General features: G+C 41.3%; 1 protein-coding gene across 4 annotated transcripts in view; it reads left to right on the forward strand.

Moving 5' to 3' along the window:
• LOC129732643 (protein slit) overlaps positions 1-14313 on the forward strand; it is a 393864-nt gene that overhangs the window by 352799 nt on the left and 26752 nt on the right. For all 4 annotated transcript variants that reach the window (XM_055693692.1, XM_055693693.1, XM_055693694.1 and 1 more), the window contains exon 3: positions 5423-5494. In XM_055693692.1, the coding sequence (XP_055549667.1) occupies positions 5423-5494 (72 nt within the window). The remainder of the gene's footprint in view (positions 1-5422; positions 5495-14313) is intronic.

Raw genomic sequence — 14313 nt, forward strand, 5'->3', positions numbered from 1 at the left:
CGAGTCTACTAAGATGAATTTCAGGTAAGTTTATGTGACAAGGTGTGCTCATTGCACCCCACCTAAAGGTGACCATTTCGCCCCTATCGAGTTAGTTAAAGTTAACATGAGATTTTAACACTAATTATAGCTCAAAATCAAAACTTCAATGATGGTGAAATTTGGGGTACGACCCATACGTCATATTGATGTGTCTCCATACTTGATTGAGCCATTTAAACGACCGTAGAAGCTTATTTTGTAGTGCGCAATAATAATAATTTTTCCAACATCCGGGAACCATGTTGATTTTTTTCAATATATTTCCATATTTTAAACAGACAAACCACTTTTGTTCTACATAAAGAGATACTGTAGTAACTACGGAAGAGTTCGACATACCATATTGTATTATAAAATGCGTAGTTTCGCATAAAAGAGGGGTGCTCATTTCGCCCCGTGTGCTCATTATGCCCCTAATCCCCCTACTTGCTCAGAATCGGCATTTCGGACAGGAGAGAACAGGAATACACTGGGGTCTTTTTTACGCGACTGCGTGTACCGCCTTTAAAAGATTATATTAGATTTACTTACACTAAACTTATTTGTTACCGCGTGCAAATAATCTCCCAAACCGCATAAAAATAATCAGTGTTAATTAAAAAAAACCGTGGTTAAAAAACGCATAACAAAGACGCCAGTGTAGCCGGAACGATTGTCAACTGTTCGTAGTTTTGACTCGCAGCTGGTGCAGGAGGTGCTCCGCTCGAAACTTACTGTTGACGATTCCAATCATTCTGGAGGTTTACCAGCGAAAAAATTCGAAAGATTTATATGTTTCTTTTGTTGATCTGAATATTATTTTGGCTACTTACATTGCGTGTTCTTCAATATTGAATTAGCTTACGTAAATACCGTTGTCGGAAACGTCACACCACAGCCGCACTAACATTAACAAAGTCAAAACACTCAAATACCAACGTGCTGAAACTTTTTACATTATAATTTACCCGATTATACGTGGAGTGAATCGTACGTGAAGTTTAGGAGAAAGTTACTAATGTCACGTAAAATGGCAGATTTTTTTAAGGTCAGTCACTTACGTGATTTTTCAGGTGGGTTTTACGTGCCTATTTTTCAGAGTGTACTTTGATTACACATACATACATTGAGTAGTAACCAAATATCAAAAATAAGTAAAACTCATGTAGCCGAATTAAAGAATTTTGCAAATAAGTCGGACTCAACATTCTAAAATTCAACCCGACGTTTTATATTTAAATTTGGCCCCTCATTCTCGACAGATCGTTGAGCAGTGCGGCTGCATGGCTGTAAATGCAAATAAACAGTCATAAAGATGCTTTACACTTCCCCCATCTGACAGCGTACAATTGAGACATTTGGAAATCATTAACACTTCAGTTTCATAACGTTCCCATGCAAATTGAATCCATAAAGTTTTTATGGGCTTAAGGTTTTTTCGGTGTTTAATTACTGTCTTGTCCGGACGTGGATCCGTGTGTGGTTTGTTTACACCAGAAAAATGTTTTAAATTTTATTCTGGTGTTAATCGCTTTAACCCTCGTATTTATGAGCTGGAGTAAAATAGTCAAATTCTTGACAACGTTGGTATAAAGGTTACGCAATTAGATTTTTTTGAGTATTCATGTTCGTAGGACTTTTGTAATGTCGTAAAACTCCACCAGGATCATATCACATAGGATAAATGATAAGTTCGCCAATTGCTATTTATAGCCATCTAAATTGATGGTAATATTATTCGTGTCGGTTGGAGAATCAGCAGACAACGTTCTCAATCAAGCGAAAAATGTATATCTATAAAAACCAAGAGTGGAATCATTGCTTCCTGAATAGATGATCGATTCAGTTCAAAAGCGATTCCGACGCAGAAACTGTTTATGTTTATTGATACTATTTGCCTCTTGGTAGCCATTTAGCCAATTCGAAAGTAACATTAGTGTAGGAGAAAGAGACGGCGGGATATGGTGTGGACCACACAGTGCGATATTTTTGAACGTTTTCAATTTCCAAATCAGCACGTCCCAGCAGGAAGGTTTCTCGTCTGAACTCTTGCGCCATGCGAACCAACTGCTGAGCAAGTATCTGGTCGTTGCTGGGTTTTCGGTAAAGTGCAGACGAGAACAACAAATGGAGCATGGATAGAGATTTTCAATAAGTATTCCGATGTCATTTTATTTCATGTGTTTTAATATTTTTCTAAATTTTGTACCATTTGGAATGAATTATTCATTTCCGATAGATACTTTTATTTTATTTAGGACGAACTTTCAGTGGCCCTCTCCAACACTACAGCAATCGTGCATTTACTCTACTTTGTAACAATGTTATCTTCTGCAGATGATGCCCCTCGGAGAGCCGGTTGCTACAGAGTCAAAAATAACATCGAACAGACAGACCCTGCAGCAATTCCAGATTTAGTCGTCATTCCAAACCAGAATACAAGTCGAGCCAAAGTTCGTGTGCAAAGTTGTTTGTTTAGCTGTTACATTTCTCTTCTGACCTCTTTCCCTGGAGGATTGGAATTCTATGCTAGCATTTTTGTGTACACAAATAGAGTGACAATTCCTGAATTCCTAAATTTGCACACAAATGTCTCTCTGGCGTAGAATCCATAGTGCGGAGGCAACCGTTTTTCGCTTTATCTGGGAAGGGTAATATTCTACATCTGCCGGTCTTGCAGATTATAAAAGTTGCCGGCGTGGAGACGAGACTGCAATTCATATCAGACAATATAACTTCAATGCAGTGTCAAAAATAAATATCTATGCGACAATAGACGTTATTGGATTGTCGACAGGTGTTGTCAACGAGAGCTGACATTCTTTTATGATGTGATATTGGCTTGAAGATGATGATGTTCACGCTTACTCTTCTAGACTTTTTCACTTAATATGAACACAGAAAAACCAATTGCTACATAATATATTTCGTAACCAGTTATCATTATCATCAACGTAAATTATTTATCAAGCCTCGAAAAATTAATCTTGAAAACGTGTTCATAACAAACAAATCTAATCAAATCGGACATAAAAGTCGTCATTTTCAACCATATTTTAAATAAACTACTCAGATTCTGGAAGCAGATGGCTATCGGTTTGATCATTCACCTGCTTGAAAAAAGCATATGTGGGTTTCTACAAACATCCAGTTCCAAATGGATTACTTCAAGTTCGGATTCACAATATACCCACCTCTAGCACAACTCGTAAATCTCGACAGTAAATGATGCCATTAGAATACAAACAAACCATATACGCCACCCGGTTCAAGCGGCCGCTCATAGTCAGCATACATTACCACTAAACAGCGATTTTTACGATGCATTAAGTTCCACTAATAGATCTATGATTAGAAAAGTTGCCAGCCGTGAGCCTACGCGCCCAGATCACGCCCATTCGCTGGGAATTGAATATTTATCCAATATCAATGTTTGAGATTGGCAACAAGTCGATTTTCGCTCAACAAATTTGTGAAATTTATCAACGTGACTATCAGTATAAATATTTTCAGGAGTACGTGAATGATCTTTTTTCGTAAAAAATACAAAAAAATGTTCTATTTTTTTCTTAGAAAGATGCGAGATATGAGCACTCTGACAATAACGCAAAGTCCTTACATTAAAAGTTTCATCTTTTCTCTATTCTTATTAGATTAGGCTTAGAGTAAGATCGGTTTTCTATTCTGTTTATAGGTTATGAGATCCTGCATTTCCTAAATCAGTCACCCACACCTGAAGTGTTAAAATAGTCTTTCATACTTACTATAATATCTGAGTAAAAATTTGAAAACTTGTTTTCGAATAACTAATAAACTACTCAAAATCTGCTTGGCCCAAATTCTGTTGGAATTCATTGGATAGGTTCATAACAAACATAAAAATATGTAATACTCAAATCCATCACAAAACATATTGTTTCGTACACTTTTTACTTTACGTAACCTTCTCCATCTCCTCGTTCTTTACGACCAAACAGCTGATAGAGTTTCGAAGTGTACACGAGTAGGCGCTAATGGGTGCATTGCAATTATTCAAATTTGTCTGGACCAATGTTTAACCGTTTGACATTAATTTAGTGGTCTTGCAGGTCGGAACCGACAAGATAAATCTTTCCGGCAGATTTCTTGAGCAGATAAATCTCGGCGGTGCGAGATTTGTTTCGTAAGTCAGATTAATAATATATGTACGCGCCGGGATTATCGGATCGCAAGCGTACAATTTTCGGCGGACGGCTCCTTTCACCGGATTCATCTTGAGGTGCCGCCTGGTTTTGGGAGGGGAATGCAACGGGCAGTTGAAACCGCCCACCAGGATTGGACGGACAAGATTATCGTACCGCCACCAGACGCTCTGAACGCGTATGGTAATATAGTTGTTTTTGCGTCGTTAAGAGAAAAGCAATGAACCGTTTGCATCAGATAATGCGTATGACTGCCGAAAATGGAGCGGCCGCTCGTTGAAATGCATATAAAATGCACATGCCTCGTTCATGTCAGATAAAGAGTACGAAGTAACAAATTAATTTTATGGCTTCCTTTCGCAAACTCGGCTCTGCTGTACAAAATTCATTATTTTAATATAGAGTCGTAAAAAATAAAGTCATCCACTGATTAAATAAAAATATATTTATTACATTTGGATTGGATTCTACCTATGAGTCTCGCGGTTTTTTCTGCTACAAAACAAAAAAAGAAAAAAAAAACACCTTTATGGAAAATATATTTCTCTTCCACCACTATTTCCATTTAATTTCTAAACTACATACAGCCTACATCATGTGCCACTAGACGACAGTTGCGTGCTACATGGTCATGGGTCATGCTTTTTCATCATCTTCATGTTCTTGGTTTTCGAAACAAAAAATATCTCAAGCCCATTTCACGCATATTATTTCACCCGATACCATATATTTTTATTAGCCACATGTGACTGAGTCGATACTAAATTAAAAGTCCATTGAAATATTCTTCGTTGGACACCAATGAAAAACTTTTTATCTCATATTCACCATCAGCTGCTTGTATGAATTTCTTAGTTGAGGCATTCCTTTCCGGTAGTCTGTGATGGTGCTTCCTGCTACTACTGGCGAATGGCCTCACAGGATGGTGGATAGTGTTGTATAGCGCCGGTCGCTATAGGCCATTAGAGATGAGACAGGATAACAAAATTTTGTCAATAGTGCTTCCTGCCTCTACTGCTCGAAAGTTTTGAATTTAATAATAATTGACATAACGATTGACAGTAGTGTATGAGGAAACTACAGGAAACTAAAAAGGGGTTCATGAACTATGAGGCCACCAGTTTTGACTCACGCTTTGGTAGAGCACTGCATATTTATTACGATATATGAGAGTAAAGGCAACACAAACTAATTTCCTTTTTTTTCTTTGCCACTTACAGAGATCTACAAGGCAACAACATCACTGTCATCTATGAATCAGATTTCCAGGGTCTGTCAAAGTTGCGAATATTGTAAGTATATATTATAATTTTCAAAGTTTAATTGCTCCGACTCCGTCACGTTCCTCGCTTGAAGAAGGGGTTGCACTACAGCACAAATGAACAGAATTCCTTTGATAATTTGGTGAATAATTAAATTTAACGACGAATCTGGTGTGGCGTTCAAGTGCTTTTAGTAGTGTTGCCAAAAACTTTCTCTGTATACTTGTTTCTCGCGTCTTGTCGGCAGCATATGGGTTTAGTGTCCTGTCAGGAACTTTCCAACGCGTAATTACAGCCAGTTAATTTCCGATTCATTAGACACAGTGCAGCGTGGCTAAGTGCCATGAGAAGAAGGCTTTTGATAATGAAAATTTACTTTTAACTTAGAAGGTTAGTTTTCATAATGAGTCGGTAGCTGCTAATGGAACATGTTGACTGAATTATGGTTTACCTTTTCTATTAACGTTAGCAATCAAGTTGTCTGTAATGACATGGGTTTTGTAATTTGTAGGAAAGACATTTCGTTGTAAGTTGTACGAGGTTATGTGTCACGATGTTATTTTTTCAAAAGATCTGCTGATAACTCAATACATTTCATTTAATAGAAAACAATAAAACTGTCGCTAACTAGGATTGTTTTCTTTTGTTGCCGTTGACATGTTATGAAGTTAAATAAGTGCTTTAATATGTACTTACCTTACCTAGCAGGCTAGAGCCGGGGTGGCTTGTGCTGTATCAAGAAGTCGTCTCCATTCAACTCTGTTCTGGGCTGTATGGCGCCATGCTCCCAGGCGTCTTATCACTCGTAGGTCACTTTCAATCTGATCAAGCCATCGTGTACGCTGTGCTCCTCTGTTTCTGGTGCCGGAGGGGTTACTGAAAAGGGTCGTTTTAACCGGGTTGTCGTCCGGCATCCTTGCGACGTGTCCGGCCCATAGCAATCTGTTAACTTTGATCAGATGTGCAATGGGGATCTCTCTTAGCAGCGCGTGCAGCTCATGGTTCATGCGTCTACGCCATGCTCCGTCTTCAGTCTGTACTCCACCGTAGATGGTTCGCAGCACCTTCCGTTCGAAAACACCAAGGGCGTTGAGGTCCTCTGAGAGCAGTGTTGTCGTCTCTAGCCCATAGAGGATTACCGGTCTAACTAGTGTTTTGTACAGTTTCAACTTTGTACGGCGGCGCACTCGATTGGATCTCATTGTCTTACGAAGTGCAAAGTAGGCACGATTTCCCGCTTGAATGCGTCTCCGGATCTCCTTGCTGGTGTTGTTGTCAGCGGTCACCAGCGATCCTCCAGCTGCGCGTAGAAGGCTTCCTTTTCGCCATCGGGTCTTCCTTTAGCGGGCAGTGCACATTGATGATGGAGTAATTGTAGAACCGGCCTTTAATTCTCAATACACACATCCTGTCGCTGATCGCCTGCCACTTGATCACACGACTTTGCATCTTGCCCAACACAATAAACCCGGTACCCCGCTCATTTGTTGTGCCGCCGCTCTGATAGTACTGGGCCCTGCGGCCACACATCCTCCGTACAGTTTCTCCTTTCCGACAAAGTTCCTGCAGCGCTACGATGCCGAAGTGACGGGGTTCCAACTGATCCAGTAGGATCCTGTCGCCACCCGGGATGTTCAGCGATCTACAGTTCCATGTTCCGAGTTTCCAATCAGTGTCCTTTTTTCGTCGCCTAGGTCGTTGCCGATTGATCCGGTCCGTTTCTTCTTCTTGATTATTCGTAGTAAAGTGTTTTTGCCATGCTACCTCACTAGGGTGGCGATGGCTAGTCTCGCGACGGGGTTGCCGTCTTAGATTTAGCTGGCGAGACACCGCGTTTCATGATTCAGCCGCCCGCTCTGGGTCAGACGCTGTTGTACGCCGCCCCTAGCATGGGGAAACAGCCGCGTACGTTCCCCCTTCCCAGTCAGCATACGACCAAAGTTTCCACCGGGGGTTGGTTACCCGATCTCCGCTAAGGTTACTCTTATTCCGGTCGGCACCACGTGGAGGTTGGGATAGGAGTTGCTGGACAGAGGTGAATGACCACAATAGGGTCTCAGGTGACACGTGTCCAACCATTTACCAACCAACCATTTAATATGTGCTTGACAGAAAGTATACTTTAGGGCACGGGTACCCGGGAACCAACGAAATAAAAATCCTGTAACTTTTCCAATTTTTATACTTACTTACTTTCTTGGTGAAACATCCCTCAGGATTGTTCCAACCTCCAAGTTCGTTTTTCGCCTCTACGTTTTGTACGGGCTGGAGTCAAAACGAACACCATTTTTGCGCAATTGACATTCTCACAACCCACCCTTTGTACCCTTCCAGCTTGAGCGACTTTCTGGATACTGGGCTCGCCTTGGAGTTGCGCCAGCTTGAAGTTCATTCTTCGCTTCTAAACGCCATCCTAGCATCCTCCATCGAAGGACTACCCGTCTCACAAGTGTCTTGTACATTGTGCACTTGCTACGAGGGCGAAGTTTACCAGACCTTAGATCTTGTGGTCAGTCCGTAGTAAGCACGACTTTTAACTACGATACGTCTGTGGATTTCTCTGCTGCAGTTGTTATCTCACGTTACCAATGATCCAAAGTACACAAATTTGATAACCCACCCGAAATCTTCACACAACACTGTACATTATTCATCGTAGCCTGATCAGTTTGGTTAGATTCGCAGAAAAACCATTTTCGTTCATAGCTTTTCACAGCTCCACATAGTCCATTGTATCGTAAACACGACTTGAAATTTGCGACACCTTTGGGGGATCTGCCGCAGTGTGAAGATTTGTTGATTTGATGTTCATCGCCCATCCACAAAGCCTGCTGGATAACTTCCCATAAACCTTTTTCTAGCGGCGATCCTCACAATCAGCTGTGCAGCCAGAAAGCCAATCGATCCTGGCCCAGCTTGATAAGCTCCGCTGCGATGCCATCTTTTTCAGCTGATTTGCTGTTCTTGAGCTGCTTGATAGCATCCTTAACTTCACTTATCGTAGGAGGCGAAATGGCTCCCTCATTCGCTGTGCTGAAGAAATCGTTGCTCCGGTGTCTTAGTCGTCTGCCTCTGCACCATTCAGGCCTTCTTTGTAGTGCGACTTCCACCTGTCGATCACCTCACGTTCATCCGTCAAATTTCCTCCATCCTTGCCCCGACACAATTTGGCACGCGGCAAGGCTTGCGCGGGATGCGTTCAGTTTCTTGTAGAAGTTACGTATTTCCCCCATTTCCTCACACTGCTCCTCTTCCAGACGGCGCTTTTTGTCCCGGCAAACATGAGTCTGCTGTCTTCGTTTTTGTATAAATTGCGTCAATGCTCGCGCTACATTCTTCTCTTCTAGAATTATCTGACACTCCTCGTCGAACCAGCCGTTATGACGATTCCTTTCGACGAACTTAATAGCACCATCCTAATGGCTGCTTTTACATAATTCCATGAGTCGTCCGGGTGGGCTTCGGTGAGCTCTCCCTCAGCCAATAACACTGCCTCAAGGCTTTGTACATGCTCAACGCCGACTTCGGGGAGTTTAAATCGCTACAGATCACACACTGGTAGCAGTTTCGGACGTCGATAATATCCGCGAAATTCCTTTCGTCAATCGAATTGTGATCGATTTGCGATTCGGTGTATTGGAGTGATCTCCGATGACAATTATGGTGTTATGTTTTGGGTAGCTATCATATGCACGCTCCAGCTGCGCGTAAAAGGCGTCTTTATCTACATTATTACTTTCTAAGTGATGGCTGTGTTAATGACGCTAACGATGAAGAAACGGCTTCCTCAGCTTGCACATTTTGTAGGCGATTGGCCATTACCCAACCACGCGAGGATGAGGGTACTTCCTGAAGAATTAAGGGACTTGTAGTTTCATGATCCGAGTTTACAATCGTAACTCCGTTTCCGTTGCTTGAGTCTACGCCGATTGTTCTCCAGTACTGATGATTTTCCACAGCTGGCTTGTAAGGCCTACATCAACCCCCTTTCTCGCCGTAGGGCTACCGTGACAGCACTAATTAGATTCCACGCTGACAGTAGAACGTTGATCAGCAGCCCCTGGAGAACAAACGCTGGTTCCAGCCGCACAGAAGCTCGAGTTTTTTTTTTTCTTTTACCTGTAGGAGCCTATGACCACTGCCATGCTTGTCATTCTCCTCAGTATGTGAAAAGAGAGGAGAAAAAATTCACCGGGCACTTCCCTTCCAGTATGTGCCTGCGTGTAGCAAATGCTTTCACCACACTGCTTCTTTCTCCACTCCAAAGTGTCTCAACCAGCTTACAGAGAGACAAACACACTTCCAGCTCACCCCACATCTGATAGAAACAAGAGGGGTGAATCACTCTACAGAGAAACCGCAGAAGTGCACAACAGTGTCCACTGGCGAGTAGTCCGGAAGGTGAAAAAAACCTACCGGGCAAAAATGTAGTCCTCGTGTAGCTACACTGCGAAAACGAATTCCACCAGAGTATATTCGACCGGCACGAGCGGCACGAGCAGCGCAGTCTATTTTTTTTCTCTCAATCTCTTTTCCTCTTCTGCCATGCTCAAGAAACCAACTGTGAAACACACCGCAGATAGCTCTGCAGTGTAATTATTATGCGTGATGTCCACACGTGTGAGAAAGTACACCATAGTTCATTGTCTCGCAAGAGAGAGATTTCAGATTTCACCACAGTGCGTTCAGGTAGCTCAACAGATGAAAATCATTTGTCGCTCTCTTCTAGCATGAGCGTTGATTTGCTCTTTTGTGTGACGGCAGTTGTTTCCGCAGTGCGAGATGTTCTCCTGCACTCTAGAGGTTATTTGAGGAGAAAAGACAATCATGACCACTGCTACCATTAGTTAAATATTAGGGTGGGGAATCGTTATATGGAAAAAACAACACTTGATAGCAGAAAGCCAGAACCAAGTTTTTTTGTTCTGTTTGGGGTCCCAAACAATCCTGAATTTATTGCAAGTAGATTGGTTTTGTCTCCGCTTGGCGCATTGCATTTTAAATTTATATGGAGATTTGTATGGAAAAACCAACTTTTTTGCATTTTCCATTCTAAAGAGCTCAAAATGCCTCAAACCATAGGTTTCATGACTTAAAATGGTAGGTTTTTTTGATGCCTAACAACTTGGCCGAAGACACTAAAGAGCTAGGGTGAGCCAAAAAAATACTAGAGCTGTTCAAAGTTGAGTATGTCGAAATTTATGTCGCAAACCATTTTTTCTGCCAACACTGCCAGTGTACCGGCGTCAATCAGATTTCCATCAGAAGTTACCACTGTAACACGTTGTAGATTATATCTACACCTAGAATATTGACCTTAATTTGTTTACTTGATCCAACTGAGTGTATAAACTCGTTACGACAGATTACTTCTGATGGGAATCTTACTGACGCCAGTACATTGGTAATGTTGGCAGAAAAGAAGATTTTCTGCATTTAAATCGACATACTCAACTTTGAACAGCTATAGCTCTTCTTAGGAACATCCTAGCTCTTTTGTGTCTTCTACAAAGTTGTTAAGCATCTAAAATACTATACTTTAACATAATGTAGTGCATTATTAGAGCATTTTTGAGCTCTCTAGTAAGGTAAATGCAAAAAAGTAGGTTTTCCCATATAAATTTTCACACAAATTTGAAATGCAATGCGCCAAGCGGAGACAAGACCATTCGACTTCAGGTAAGTTTAGGGTTGTTTGGGATCCCAAAAGGAACCAAAAAAACTTGGTTCTGGAAAATCGATCATTTTTCCCCACCCTATTAAATATATCGTGGTACACTTCGCGTTACTTTTTATGCACTGTTAGTTCGTTTCATCACTATGGTTATTAGTGATAGTCGCCCTAATCCTTTGCATTTCACCCCAAGAAGATATGACTTCTTTGATGAAGTTTCTTACCTTTATTAGTTCAGCAGGCCACATTTCGTTAGGCGTAAGGACACCCTTTCCAAGGATACGCAGTCTTTGCTGAAACAATGTGCTGCATTGACATAGTAAGTGTTCCGAAATGTCTACTTCGAAACGACAAATGTCATCTGTTAGTTTACCTATTATTTTAAGGTGATACCTACTCGGACAGTGTCTAGTCAGTAGGCCAGTTAGCGTACTCAGATCAGTTTTATTCATACTGAGTAGGTCGCGTGTGATTCTATTACAAGGTGTAATGAATAGCTTAGGTTGTCTTGCTTTGGCGGAAGCTCTCCAGTTAGTTTCAATATCTTTGTTTCTCAGCCTCTGAGCTCTGATTTCAAATAGGATGTAGTGTAGATACCCCACAGAATGGCTCCGGTCCGACGGATGTAGCTGAAGAACCAATTCTTTCTAAGGCTCGCGTTGGCGAATCATTTCCTCTACCGCCGAAATATTGTTAACGTCGCAACGATCACGTCGCACCCTCTCACTTAGCTGTTGCCGGAGCTAAGTTTGCCGCTCGTTCCAGGTTGTCAACTTACCATTTGAAACCCTTGCAGTGTTTATCACATTCCGATAATTTTAGCACCAAAAAGTTCAGCAACATATCTATTTACAAATCAACTCAGTGGTGCCCCGCATATCACCAAAATACCCATTATCATAAAAATGGCCTGTGGAGGCCAATTATTGTAAGTGTCTGTTCAAATTTCAAAAAATTCTTGGGAAACCGTTAGAAGCGTTTTGAAATCATACACGTCGATCAAACACGAGCCGCCGTGCAAGATTGTTATTAAGGGGTAATATCCACCAAAAAAAATTTTTGCTTGTCATTTTTTTACTGGCCTTAATCATACTAAAACTATCCTAGAATCAAAATCTACATCGCCCAAGTACTGATCTAAGCTCAAAATTGGTTTAAATCATTCTTTACCAACTTTTATGCTCCAAAATAACATTTGTCGTTTATTTTGACGATGCTCGTTTTTTTTTAAATTTCGAGGCTTTGTAAACTAGTAGAAGTTGCCTATGATCGATATCGTGTTTCAAATTTGAAGTATAGAGGTCGTTGCATCAAGTTTCGACCGTTACAGCATCTCTACAGCACGTGTTTACTCACAATTTCTCTTTGTTTAGGGGATCAGCCGTTCTGTACGTTCTTTGTTTGAGTTTTTCTATACTTTTTAACTGTAAGTTACATTCAAAAGTACTTAAATATGAGTGACAAGTTTGAGTTTTGCGTGGGGTCGTACGCCAACCGCGTCAAAGTCGCTGAGCATCGCATGTCTGATATCGCGAAAGAGGGTAGGCGCAGCCTTACATCAGATAAAAAATAGAAGAAGAGTAAAATAAAGCCCAGGAAGAACAACTTTATGGCGCACATTGGGACGAAATCAAAAATAGTAAGACATTGGTGTTTGTGACAAAACGCATGGTTTTAGCGTTTCAATATCTTCTAGAAAGTTTCTCAGTTTTATAAGTACTTTATTTTGACGGTTATTTTTTTTTTGTTCAAGAGGGGTGTACACCAAAATAAAAAAAATAACTTTTTTATTTCTTGATAAACTTGGTAACTTGCTTCCGACACATTGTAGAACTAGCTATTACGAGGAAGTTTGTAGAGCATTGGAAAATTCCTAACCTGATAAATTTGTAAGGTATTAAAGTAAAGCACCCCCTTAAAATGTGTTTTTGCGTGATAACGCTCTTATCTCAATTTTTCCATTGTTCAAGTGTTCTACAAACTTCAAACTAAGATTATTATTCACATTTTTTTTGAAGAAAGTGTATCATTATCTCTTAATTTGGAGGAGTTATGCCCATAATTGAGTAAGCCATGGACATTTGGTGATTAAACAGGTGCCCGGAAATTTTAGCGAAGTGTTGAAATGTGTAACTTAAAAAAATCCGAGTTGTTTGACGTTTGGTTTTCGCTAGTACGATATTTTTTTTTGTATGCCTGAAGGGCATTGGGTAGAAAGCGCCACTGCGACAGGAATGTTTGTCTTTTGTGGCTGGTCCCGATTACTTTACACAGATTACAAGATGCTCGAGCTCATTGATGGAGTTGAGCTAGTTGGTTGTAAGCCTGTGCCCCAATCCGGAACTACATAGTTGATGAAACCTGTGACCGTTTTGGGATTGGTGCTCCATACCTGGTATGGAGTTGAGAGGTAACTTCCAAAGAAGTTAAACCTCGATGAAGCAAGAGCCCCGCAAAAGCAAAGCAAATGCGCTGAGCTCTCAGGTTCAGCGTTGCAAAAGCGACAATAGTCGGTTAGGACTTTGCCGATTTTCTTTAAATGATAAAGAGCAGGACAGTGTCCAGTGAGAAGTCCCGTGATGATGCGTAGTTCACTACGAGTTAAACTAAGTAGCCGTTTGGTAACCGTAGGGTTAGGGTAGATAAACTGTTTAGCTTGCCTGCAACCCTGCGCATGTTGCCATTGAGATGCTATCTTTAGCTTTTCTCATGTACTTAGTTCGCCTTTAATGTCGGATGTGGAAGTACCCAAAAACGGTTCCGGTCTAATGAATTGCTGAGCAGATCCTTGTCTTGCGAGGCTGTCGGCATGTTCATTTCCCTCGATTCCGCAGTGACCGGGTACCCAAAGTAGCATAACTTTGTTGAGGCGGGAGAGTTCCCTGAGTGTTGCGATGCACTCCAAGACTAGTCTGGAGACACATGTAGCGGCTTTAATGCCTTTAGTGCCGCCTGACTGTCCGAAAAGATTCCGATTTTCGCATGTCTATATTTGCGATGTAGACATGTTATAGCACAGATATATATTGCGTATACCTCCGCCTGAAAGACGGTTGGCCACTTACCCATTGAGATAGTGGCCTTTATACCTGGTCCGTAGATCCTTGAACCAGTCTGGGGTCCGATTTTTGAGCCATCCGTGTAGAAGCGGATTGTGCCCGATGGAAGACTCGGC

This window comes from Wyeomyia smithii, chromosome 3 (genome assembly GCF_029784165.1).
Source record: "Wyeomyia smithii strain HCP4-BCI-WySm-NY-G18 chromosome 3, ASM2978416v1, whole genome shotgun sequence".
NCBI lineage: Eukaryota > Metazoa > Arthropoda > Insecta > Diptera > Culicidae > Wyeomyia > Wyeomyia smithii.